The sequence below is a fragment of the Eleginops maclovinus genome, chromosome 5, assembly GCF_036324505.1.
Source record: "Eleginops maclovinus isolate JMC-PN-2008 ecotype Puerto Natales chromosome 5, JC_Emac_rtc_rv5, whole genome shotgun sequence".
NCBI classification, from domain to species: Eukaryota; Metazoa; Chordata; class Actinopteri; order Perciformes; family Eleginopidae; genus Eleginops; species Eleginops maclovinus.
The window spans coordinates 4,584,602-4,596,429 of NC_086353.1; the positions used below are offsets into that span (position 1 = coordinate 4,584,602).

General features: G+C 39.2%; 2 protein-coding genes across 2 annotated transcripts in view; one reads left to right on the top strand and one right to left on the bottom strand.

Annotated features, from left to right (window-relative positions):
• The window catches only part of tet2 (tet methylcytosine dioxygenase 2), a 29,050-nt gene extending 23,770 nt beyond the window's left edge, over positions 1 to 5,280 (top strand). Inside the window, exons 7-10 of the mRNA XM_063883126.1 lie at positions 30 to 119; positions 412 to 549; positions 644 to 992; positions 1,127 to 5,280. Coding sequence (XP_063739196.1) covers positions 30 to 119; positions 412 to 549; positions 644 to 992; positions 1,127 to 2,496 — 1,947 coding nt within the window. The 3' untranslated portion in view covers positions 2,497 to 5,280. The remainder of the gene's footprint in view (positions 1 to 29; positions 120 to 411; positions 550 to 643; positions 993 to 1,126) is intronic.
• A 102-nt stretch (positions 5,281 to 5,382) lies between these two features.
• Positions 5,383 to 9,988, bottom strand: ppa2 (inorganic pyrophosphatase 2). Its single transcript, XM_063883127.1, has 12 exons — positions 9,728 to 9,988; positions 8,680 to 8,744; positions 8,500 to 8,544; positions 8,351 to 8,404; positions 7,947 to 8,066; positions 7,708 to 7,794; positions 7,448 to 7,574; positions 6,479 to 6,606; positions 6,254 to 6,339; positions 6,087 to 6,156; positions 5,926 to 5,965; positions 5,383 to 5,833 (listed from the first exon to the last, which is right to left on the bottom strand). The coding sequence occupies exons 1-12, from the start codon at positions 9,918 to 9,920 to the stop codon at positions 5,811 to 5,813; spliced, it is 1,038 nt and encodes a 345-aa protein (XP_063739197.1). The 5' UTR covers positions 9,921 to 9,988; the 3' UTR covers positions 5,383 to 5,810.
• Positions 9,989 to 11,828: the final 1,840 nt, after the last annotated feature.

The following is an 11,828-nucleotide window of genomic DNA, read 5'->3' on the forward strand; positions in this document are numbered from 1 at the left end:
ACTAATTTGGGCCGCTTTTTGTCTTTCAGGAAGAGAGGCTGGAGCACAACTTTCAAAATCTAGCAACCTTACTGGGTCCTTTGTATAAAACCTTAGCTCCTGATGCGTATGGAAACCAGGTGTGTATTTTTGTCCACATCTAAATCAAAATAATGTATAATTATCAAAATATATAACAAAGATGTCCTGTTTCTTAAAGGTATCATTGTTTTTCAGATCAAATCTAAACCAAGCTTTGATTTTAGTTAATGTGTACATGTGAGTGATAATTGCATACAACAATGCACATGGGTATTTTCTCATTCACATGGTGCATGATACTGAAGTAGTTTGGTACAGATTTCCTGTGTATTGTATTGTGACCTCTGAACTCTAAATATCAAATGCACATCGCGTTAACCCTGGACCCAGGTGGAACATGAACACAGGGCACCAGATTGTCGTCTGGGGCTCAAGGACGGCCGTCCCTTCTCTGGTGTCACTGCTTGTCTGGACTTCTGTGCACACGCTCACAGAGACCTCCACAACATGCAAGGTGGCAGCACTGTGGTAAGCAACACCTGGTTGATAGACTATATCGAGCTACATCTTAAAGTACCACTGAAGTTTGAATCAATGTATTGAACACAACCTGTTTTTCCAGGTGTGTACGTTAACAGGTGAGGATAACCGGGAGATTGGAAAGATACCAGAGGATGAGCAGCTCCATGTCCTGCCTCTTTATAAGGCTTCCAGCACTGATGAATTCGGCAGTGAGGAGGGTCAACAGGAGAAAATCAAGTCAGGCGCCATCCAAGTCCTCCATGCCTTCCGCCGCCAGGTGCGCATGCTTTCAGAGCCCGCCAAGTCTTGTCGGCAAAAAAAGCTGGATGCTAAGAAGGCAGCTGCCCAGAAGAATGCCATGCTGGACAATGAAAAGGCAGAAAAGGCCCTCCTGGCCAAGGCAAAAGCTGGCACTTATGAGAAACCTGCTCAGATCACTGCTATGGCAGGTAGGGTAACATGTATTCTGACATTTTATAAGATGCATTTTAATTATAGTTTCTTTGTAGTGAAAAACTCAAGAGCAATGTGTGACAAAAGGTTGATGCTCAGTGTTTTACCTTTCTGTGGTTTTGTTTTCTAGGACCTATCCAAGGTGCTGTGGGAGCAATCCCACAGGCAGGTCCGCCAACACACCCCATGGGGGCCCATCATCAGCAACTACAGCAACTACAGCACCAAAACATTCTTCCCCCTTATCCTGGCTCAACGAATGTAGCCGGTTACCCCAGGTTCCCCAACCACCCTGGGTCTTTTCCAAGCACTTCCAGGCCAGGTAGCATGTATCCCCCTCAGCCACCAACACCAACCAGCCCGTACCCCTCTCCACTCCACGTACCGAAACCTTGCATAAATGGATCAAGTCGTCCCTACCCAGGTTATCAATGTAACGGAGGAATGCCCCTGGACAATTACCATCCATACTACGGCTCAAACCCCAAGCACCTGGACATGTATCGACAGCAGCGGCCAACGCTTTACTCAGAGCAGCAGTACGGTGTACAGCAACGCTACGAGGTCAACTACCCGCCAAGGTATGGTGATCCAGGTTTACAGGTCAATGGTTACAATGCCTGCAGCATGAGGCCAGTTCACCCTATGAGACCGTACTCCCCTTATGGTCCTAATGGTTCCCCAGACTCCCAGTTCATGGACCCCCTCTCAAGAGCAGCCTCAGCTCATGGGGGTCTAGACTATACAGCTGCTGTGAGCAAAGGCAATCAGTTTGGAGGATACCCAAATCCATACCTTTCTCGGAGTCCTCAAATCGTAGCCCCAGGCCAAGATCCATTCCATATGCAAATCAAGACAGAGATGGGCATACCTCGCCCCCAGATGCTTTCTTCTCAGATGAGTGGTGGGGGTTTAAACCCTGAAGCACAGCCAGGGTTAGGTCTCCTTAATGGGAGCCTCATGGGCCCTGGTATTAAGCAAGAGCCTGGAACAACACAGACACCCACAACCCCGCAAAAGCCTGAGGTGTGGTCGGACAATGAGCACAACTTCTTGGACCCAGACATCGGTGGTGTGGCAGTGGCACCCAGCCACGGCTCAGTCCTCATTGAGTGTGCAAAACGAGAGCTCCACGCTACAACGCCAGTTAAAAACCCCAACCGCACCCACCCTACACGCATCTCCTTGGTTTTCTACCAGCACAAAAATATGAATGAGGCCAAGCACGGTTTGGCACTGTGGGAGGCCAAGATGGCCGAGAAGGCTCGAGAGAAGGAGGAAGACGCAGAGAAGAACGGTGGCGAGGGGACACCTAGCAAGAGCAAGAAGGCTGCCAAGCGGGAGATTCCAGAGTTTTTAGATACCACCGCGGAGCAACCTTACAAGCGCTTAATCCAGTCAATAATGGAGGGGTCCATGACGAGCACAACAAACAGCTTTGTCAATACAACTCCATACGCCTTCACCAAGGTCACTGGGCCATACAGTAAGTTTGTATAAGAACATTAAAGGTGCTTTATTTATAACAAAAAACACAGCACCACTGTCCTCGTCCAAACACTCCTTCCTGTCCGCAAGGTTGGCAACAGTGTTGAAAAAGGAATCCATGATCAACTGAGATATAAATCATCTTTCACATCAGGTCTTTCACCTCTTTAACAATCAAGCTTGTTGACCCTCCTAAGGATATATTTATTTTTGTTTGGCAACTTTTGCAAGATACACACTGTCAAAATCTCTGGTGCTTTCAGCCGAATCCATAAGGACCTATTTTTAATGGAAACAAAGTTTCATTTTTTGTGGCTTTATTTTTCTTACAAAGTTCTACTCTTGGCATAAAACACTGACTTTGTAAATGACAACATTCACGGTGCTAAAGTGTGTGATTGTTACCATTTATTTAAACTCAAATTCCGTCATACTATGACAATACCGCACTCTACGAGTGACACTCAATAATTTATCTCAAAAGGACACTGAAAATATCATCCCAAGGTCAGATGATCCGCATTACAATGGTGCTCGGCTGGTCAGTGTTTCTCAGAGCACTTTTTAATAATGAGAATTTAATGTTTTAATAATACTTTTAAATCATGAAATCTGGTGTATCGCTACATTTAGAAATATTCATTTCTACGCACCACTCAAATTAAATCAGTAATTTATAACACTGGATTGCACGGTCAATCCGGGAAGATGTTTCAAGGTCATGCAAAAAGGTTTTTTAAACTATCATTGTGTTGGTGCTTCTTTCAATTTACTATGTCATTGATACTGTAAATTGAGCCATTCTAAAGGTGCATTTTTTAACACTTTGAGGGAAAAAAGTCCACATTTGTTATATCCTGTTTTTTCTCCAGGTTTACTTTGTCGTCAACAACTGTTTTCGATGTTCCTTACCTTGGGTTCATTGAGCAAACCTGGACTGTGAATATTGCGTGTAGTTGTATGTCTGTGGTGCTTAGGAAATGTGCTTTTTATACACTGAGGAACATGAAACAGGGTAAGCTCAGTGTCAGTTTCAGAGGCAGCTGGCTTGCTGTGGGGTCTTTAATTGTTGTAAGATAAACAGGTGAGATTTGTACAGTAAATTAATTTCTTTTTGGAATTACTGTTATAGATTTTGTGTTGTAAAGAATGAAAACAGCCTATTTCATTGTATTACTTTGGGTTTCAACTGATTTTTATATAACAAAGGTGCTATCCAACCTACTAGAAACATACAATGTGAGACTTTCTGGGCAGTGAGAAGGCTTTTAAATAATGTACAGTACAACACTTTCATATACCTCAAAACTAGTTTGGCAATAGGATTAAAACAGATCTTTCTTTTATCCTTTGTATATTGCTTTCAAAATGTGCAACTTCAGGCCACCAACAGCAGAAAAGTTCACGTCTTACTTTCTCTTCTATGTGCTAGAAAGTATTGCTCGAACTTGAATCTTTGATGTTACTGTAAAATCAGGGACATTTTCAAATTACTTTGTGTTCATTGTCTGTATTCATCTGGTCATTTTATAATTCAGGTACTTGCCATTGCATCCTGAATCTGATACACGTCTGCCAACAAGATACTTTCCTGCAGTTTTTTTTACTTCTATTTTAGCTAGTGGGATAGTGTCAATCTTCTAAAAGTAATTTGAACATGCACTGAGTTGACTAAAGGGAAAGTATGCTATTGGCTAAGTAAAAAGCGTTGCATTTGCTTTTGCTTTGTGGCAGGACCAGGGCAGTGATTAACATAGCCGCACGTCTTTGTGCCCGTGTAAATTAAATTTATTTATAACCACTAAACAATTGAATAATGATTTTCCTTCCCTGTTTATTTGATTTAATTCATGCGATATATCCTGAAATGACATGTCATGTTATAGTAATGACTTACCCCACTCTTCAAGATATTCATTTTCTGAAAGCACTTCATTTCTTTTTCAGGAAAAAAAAATATGTAATAAAGAATTACAAAAGGTTTTATTTAAATAGATTGTAAATGTGTTAAAAAATCAAATAAATTATGTCACAATGTACATACCAAGAACCTGTATTGCAGGAATACAACTCATTCTTTGATGTGGATGTAGGTTCTTCTTGTTCTGACCCACAGAGCACATCAGCAATCCTCATCATATCTTTAATTATTATTTCGGCTCTTTCAGGTTAACAGAGTGATTACAGTTTATCCAGGAAGTCTGTAAATGTACGCTCACTGTCACAGCAATGTTTACAGTTATACTATCCTGTCAGCTCAGATTTTAGAAGTTCTAGTTTTTTTTAACTGTTCAAATTTTGTAAAAAAACAAATATACATTAAAAATGTTGAATTTCCTTGTACAGGACCCAGCTACAGTAGCAGGTTGATGTTGAGAGAGCCACGTGTCGTAAGATGTAGCGGGTTAAAAAGCATAGCCATACTTGAAGATGCTTCGGAGTGTTTCTGAGTGAGTCAACTTTACTTGAATGACTTTCCGGGCGTAACTAGTGCGCTCACATGTGCTTAACTCAAAGGTTAAGCTAGAAGTCGATACACACTTGGTCTTTTTGCAGTTAGACACTAAGGGTATAAAAAAAAATGTGCAACTTTTTCCCTGTCGTTTTATTTTTTGAGCGTTCCCTTTGTTCTCCTGAAGTTTGGTATGCTACGAAAATGGAATTAAAGATGGTTATTAATACTGTAAGTATTGTAATGTAATGAATGCAGTTTATTTGAAAGCTGTTTATTATATCATTCCTGATATTGCTGAGATGTGGGTGTTTTTTTAATAAAATTTATATTTATTTAAAACATTTTTATTTGTTACTCCAAGTTAATACTAGTAATTAAATTATTGTGCATTATTGTCCACATGCTGACGTTTTGTAGTGATGGATGAAACTGGAAAGACTCAATTAATGGCTTATTTTTTATTTATTTACCAAAACAGAAAGGAATCGTTGTTACAAACAAACTGCGTTAAGGTTCCTCGCAGAAAGTGATTACAGTCCTAAAGCCTTTGAGTCCTTCATGAGGCTGGACCAGGACGTTTGACACAAAAATACCGCAGAACATTTACTATTAAAAAAGAAAGGAGACCATTTTTTTTGTGATTAACCTCAACATAAAATATCTTACTATAAATCAATATGAATTCCAACATAACGCCAACAAAAGCATCTCATACAGATCTCCACTGTCCCATTTCCAAGTCCTGTGTATTTCCATCCAAATGATTGGGTGATAAACTCAGCAGAAAATGAGTCCTTACCAAAAAATCAATCAAGCTGTATTCAAAAGTGAATAGCTGCTTCAAGTTGGTTTCCATGTCGTCTTCAGGGCTTCAGACAAAATGCCACTTGTCGACTGTGCAAGAGAAGATTTAGAATAAACATAAAAGCATTTAAACATCATAAATAAACAACACATTTAATGCAGCTTACACTTTCTGTACTCACCATCCGGACACGCACGATGTGAGCTGTCGAATGCAGGGGCCTGAGGTGTCAAACATTACAAAGAGAGAGAATTACCAAACCTAACCCTCACACAGTTTTATCTCAAAGTATCACGTTTGCTATTTGTGATTTGTGAAACACCAGCATATGGAAGTCCTCACCGATTCCACCACATCTCTGGCCTCTTCTGCACTGCACTTAAAGGGGCTCTCACAGCAGGAGATATTTTTGCTAAATAAAAAAGTAAAAAGTGTTCATCATACTAACAAAGCTAATTATCTACATCACACAACTTTAAACTGCAGGAGTTTTACCTCCACGGACCTACCATTCGATGCCTCCACTGTTTTTCTTCTTCTGCACTAGTGCCCTCCAGTGCTCATGGGTGGACATTATGATCTCAACTGCAAAGTCCTTTAGGAAAATACAACAGAAAAAAAACAAACACATCATTTGATTTCATAGCAAATAATCCATTTAGGCACATTAGTTTTACTAGCACTAGACTTCCACAAAGGGTTATCTTCATACTGCATTACAAAGGGCTCTGTACCTTGTCTTTAAATTCTCCATTGAATCCAAATTGGTTCTCAGGCTTTCCATCAGGAACCTTGTATTTCCTAAACCAGTCAACAGTGGCTTCTAAATGACCAGGCCGGCTCTTGCGGACATCCTCTATGCCTGAAAAAAAACACAAACACAATTAACAGAAGCATACCAGAGGACTACATGCACAATAATGTGTTTTAGATGTAGATCTTGATGCAAAAATAAGTTAAAATGTACATCCTTCAGTAGAACGGTATACGACTGCCATCTTTTAGTATTAGTATAGCTGTCATTAATTGGAAAAGTACTTTTGAATAAAGTATTTTTCCTGCCTTTTTTCATCACTAAATTACTTATTTCCAAAAACCATAAGAGCTAAAGATTTAACGTGGTGTTTTTTGCTTGATACTTTGTGGAGAAAGTCAGTTTTACATGTTGATTAAAAGTATTTCACAAGTCGTTGACAGCCTTTAATCAGAGGTAACAATGCACCACATTAGGAGAAGGTCTTAGCTGTGTTGTAAACTATATAAATAGAACAGAAACAAGACTATTCAAATGCTGTATGGGTTGAAAGCATTCATCATGTTTATGATGCCTTCAGCATATACACAATTTTTAGTAAGGAAATGTTGATTGTAAACAAAGCTGTGTTGACAATCAACACTCAGCAGTGAAAGGTTCAAGGTAAGAGTTTTAACTACAGGCTGAACTCAGACAGGTTACCTCTCTGTGTTGGATCTGCAATTAATTCCCAATTATTTGTATTTTTCATAGGTGTTAAAGTTACGTGAGAAGCTCTGGAGATAGGTTGGGCAAATTCATTTTACTTCCATTGATACTTAATATAAAACCATTTGTACGTATAAGTCTTGCGTGTAGATTAAGTCCTGCTCTCCCTGATTATGCAAGGATTCCTGAACTAAATTATGTCAGGCTGTTTTTAAGATGGTGGCTTGAGAGAAACACCCACTGTTCAGGTTTTTGGCGTCTGGGTCCTTAACATTGATAGCGATGACCTTCCAGTCCATTTCTCCCTCATCGATCATGGCCAGGATGCCGAGCACTTTCACCTGGATCACCTGACCTGGACAGCATACCTGTAACACAGAACAACAAATAACACATAAGCAGTCGAATCAATCCAAGTTACCTTTGAAAAATATTCATGTAAAGTGAGTTAAAAACGTAGGGTATAATGCATATACAAACACACACTTAAAGCAGGCTTACCTCGGTGCCGATCTCACAAACGTCGATGGGATCATTATCACCACAACACTTTGTCTCTGCGTCCGTGTGGTTTGGGTCTTCCCATGTCTTTGTAAAGAAACAGTTCAAAAGCATGCACAACATTTCAACTTTCTACCAAACATTTTAACCACCTACCTGATTACTAAATGCAGACAGCTGACTTAATATGCTTTTCTATATGTCAGATATCTGTGCATGCGTGTGTGCATTTTCCTCACCTGTGGAATTGCCCCATAATTCCAGATGTAACCTTTGTGGGGGAATATGTTGGCAACAAACCGGAGCTTTCCCTTCTTCACATCTTGTTTGATCGGGTTCAGGGGTTCCTTAGTTGCAATCTGGAAAAAGTGGTAAATATTCAGACTTAAGCTTCTGCAATGGTAGCTGCGGAAAAAGCTAGTGTTGGACCCTCAGTTTAGAAACTCATTAACAACAACAGTAAAAGTTTGAGGCTACTTATATGCTAAATCGTGGAATTTCAATGAATAGGAGTTAGCGATGCAGTTATAACTTTAGAATGTCATTATCAGCTTTTACTCAAGCAGTACTAGCTGTAGTCGTAAGTGTGAACTAATAATAAACAGTCAGAAAAGGTGAGGTAGTGTAAATATTGCCTTCTTACCTCCATTTTAGCGTTTGACCATCGAGGAACCTCCACAACCATGTTAAAGAGGACCTGAAGAAAGACAAAAAGAAAGCTTTATGCAGTGTATCCCGGGGTTAACGTTTCCAGGTGGTCAAACTCAGATAAATCATTGAATTAGACAGTACCTCACTCTCATTCTTCTTGGGCTTCTTAGCTGGCACATCATTGTCCTGTTGAAACAAAAACAAATGTCTATATTGTTGGTGTGAATATTATGTTTACCCAGTTCAATAGTTCAACCCGGTTGTGAACTTTTCTTAAAGTATCTATCGAACAGAAAAAGAAACGTATTATCAAAAAGTTACCTGTTCTGTCTCCGCTATGAGTGAGATGTCATGGAAAGGTGAAATGTATTTTCCATCAGATGTTTCTGAGAAGATACAAAGCAATAATGTTTTTAAAAATACACACACCTAAATACAAACAAGCATTGACATAGAATTATTTGTGAACAGATCAAATTTGCTTTAAACGGGCCCCCTTTTTTTAAAAAGCATAAAGTATTTCCTCAGTTTTTTATATTTAATTTACATTGATTACATTACATGTCACTTATTATATGCCTTTATCCAAAGCAACTAAGATACATTAAATACTGTGGTAACAACGGGTGAGTAATTGAAGCATTTTGTGTCTGGAGTATTCTTTAAAATACAAATTGAGCCAAATACAGCATTTGCGTTTTTGATTGAGAAGAAACATTATTTTATTTGTGACCTTTTATAGGCATACTTTTTAATAGCAATGTTCAACTTAGCTAAGAAAGGCTGTACTCAAAATGTGTTTTAAACATGTCCTTATTATTTCAGGAACAGTACAATTCATATCCTCTATCCTCTGTTCGGGAAATAATTAGAACATATATAAATGTAATGTTCATTTATGTTATACTGGACACCACTTACACTGACATCTGCCATCTTATTCCTTAAATTAAAACAGTCACAATCAAAATACGGTAAATAACCCATTTTGCACACGGAAGAATGTGGTATTTTATGAAGTTACAGTGTCTTAACTAGGTTATCTCTTTTCATGTTTATGTGTAGCTGTTGTCCACGTGACCGCCCAAACAGGATGTGAAAACCATGTGAGGTTATGTACCGGATCTACATGGAAACATCGTTCTTGCCTTTCTGCTAATGCACCATTTCTGCAAACAGGGAACTATGGTCTAGCATTTAAGGGGGATGTTCGCCCTAAAGCTAAGTGTTAAAAGCAATAAAAACGTTGCACATTCAACTCAAAGGTCAAACCTGGACCTGCAGGTTACCTGTCGCACAGCGTGTGCCAAAACACTACGAAATGCATGGGACACGCATTGGTTCCCCCCCCATGGAAATGATAACTTACTAAAATAAATCCGGTAGTCAGGAGAATGGGGGCGTCCTCTCTCCTCCGTTTGATAGTGCATCGTTTTTCTGAAGTGATACAGATGCGGGGCTGCTGCTGCTGCTTGTGTGACGAGTTTGTTTCTAGAAGCACGAAATGAGCCGAGAACTGTGTCGAGGCAGCCCAGCGAAGAGCGCAGCAGCAGTGGGCTCATTATACACACTTCTCCCGGTTCCTGCTTCCCGTTTCTTCAACTCCGACACTTCCACCAATGTCAAGTTTGACATGATGAAACGACGACTTCCGGTGCGGGTTTTTCAAACTAAAAGCACCTACCCTGAGACAAATTCAATATACAATCACAAATGAATAAAGTGAACACCCGATGATGCAAACATAAGGTTAAAAATATGTTTGAATTGAATAAATTCTACTTTAAATGAAAAGGTTGTTCGAAAGCCCACATCTTGACAACTGAATAGTTTTGACCTATCTCGCTTAAAGTTATTTATTGACTCATTGCTTACTTTGATTATTTGTTGTATTTTTAAATATAGTTCTCAACAGGAGTTATTATATCTATGCCTAATGGGTCAAATGTAAAAATCAATACTTTTAACAATCAAGCCTCTGGATATTTACAAAGTTTTGAATGTGCAATTTATAAATGTTGCTTTCAAAAAATATTGGTATGCCTTTATATATATATTTTATGTGGGATATGTGGCCTGATAAATGGAAATGTCAGGGCAGGCACAAAGACATTTATGGCATACAAGTAGTCTGTATTATCCATGTATGTTTTTAATTTACTAACTGATTGGGGAACACAAAGCTGTGTATCTTTTACTTTGAAGTGAAATCATTCAACCAGTAATTATTTCCTTATAAACTTCACGGTTCTGCCATTGCCATTGCATGCTTGTGGTCCATGTGTATGGGCTATATTTATTTTTGCTGCCACCTAGCAATGGGGCACCTTAACATACACATCTTTGTCCAATTACTTGTAACATAGCTGGCTGCACTTTTTAAGAAAAACATGGTATTTAATGTGATTACTAAAGCATGGTTGTCATGTAGAGAGAGGAAAATGAATGTCTAAAGACTTTCTTTTTTATACTTTTGGTATTTTTAATTGTAGCTATTTCTGTTTTAGTGTTTAGAAAAGCAAAAGAAGTCGTCATTGTAGTTACTACTAGTTGAAGGGGAGCTAATACACAAAGCTTGTTATTGCGATGTATTCTTCCATGTTCAATAACTGGGTTTATTGATGATTATTGCCTCCAATCTGGACAACTTTGGCATCCATTTTTAAGACAACCATAAAGGTCGGTGTCACACTTTCATTAATGTCCCTGCTCTTTTGTTTTTATGACACCAAGTTGATGGATTCAATGGTAATAATCTACAGCGTGAGATCAGAGTCCATATGTATTAATTGTGTCATAGACAAACACCCATCCCAGCGACCTTGATGTGTCTCCTTTTGCTGTTGAATGGCTCTATCTCTGTTCAAACAAACTTCATACAGATAGGCAGCCATAAAAATAGTTGCTTTATATGATTCTGGCAGCGGATGCTGGCCTTTGATACTGTTGCCAAGCGGCTTTGAGTCTGCCGAGCACAAAATCCTATTAATACTTTGTGCTTCAGATAACAGGAACATTAAAAAAAAGACCTTGCTGCAGTTCCCACAAGAAAAATATTCATGTTATAAAAGTCGGGGCATAGTGGCCAAGGTCAAAGCACTATGAGTTGATACGATGATGGTGGAGGATGAACTTGGCTGTGTGGAAATGTCAAGTGTGGTTATGAAAAGTTCACAGAGGGATGAAATGTCTCTATTTGGTCAGTTCTTATCTCCTTACTAATTTGGAAAATCTTCACAAATAGCCAAATCTGAGGAAGGTCCCTTGCTTCCCTTTCTGTTCCCATAAGCAAAGCACTTAGCCATGACTCTTCCCGTGATAATGGCCAGGTGGCTGGCAGTAAAAGTCTGTGGCTGTCAAAGACTATGTTTTTATTTTACTCTTTTCCTGTTCACTCACCTGGCTGATTCCTCTGGCTGCTGCTGACAAAATACATTTCTATTTGTTATTTTGTCCCATCAAACAAACTG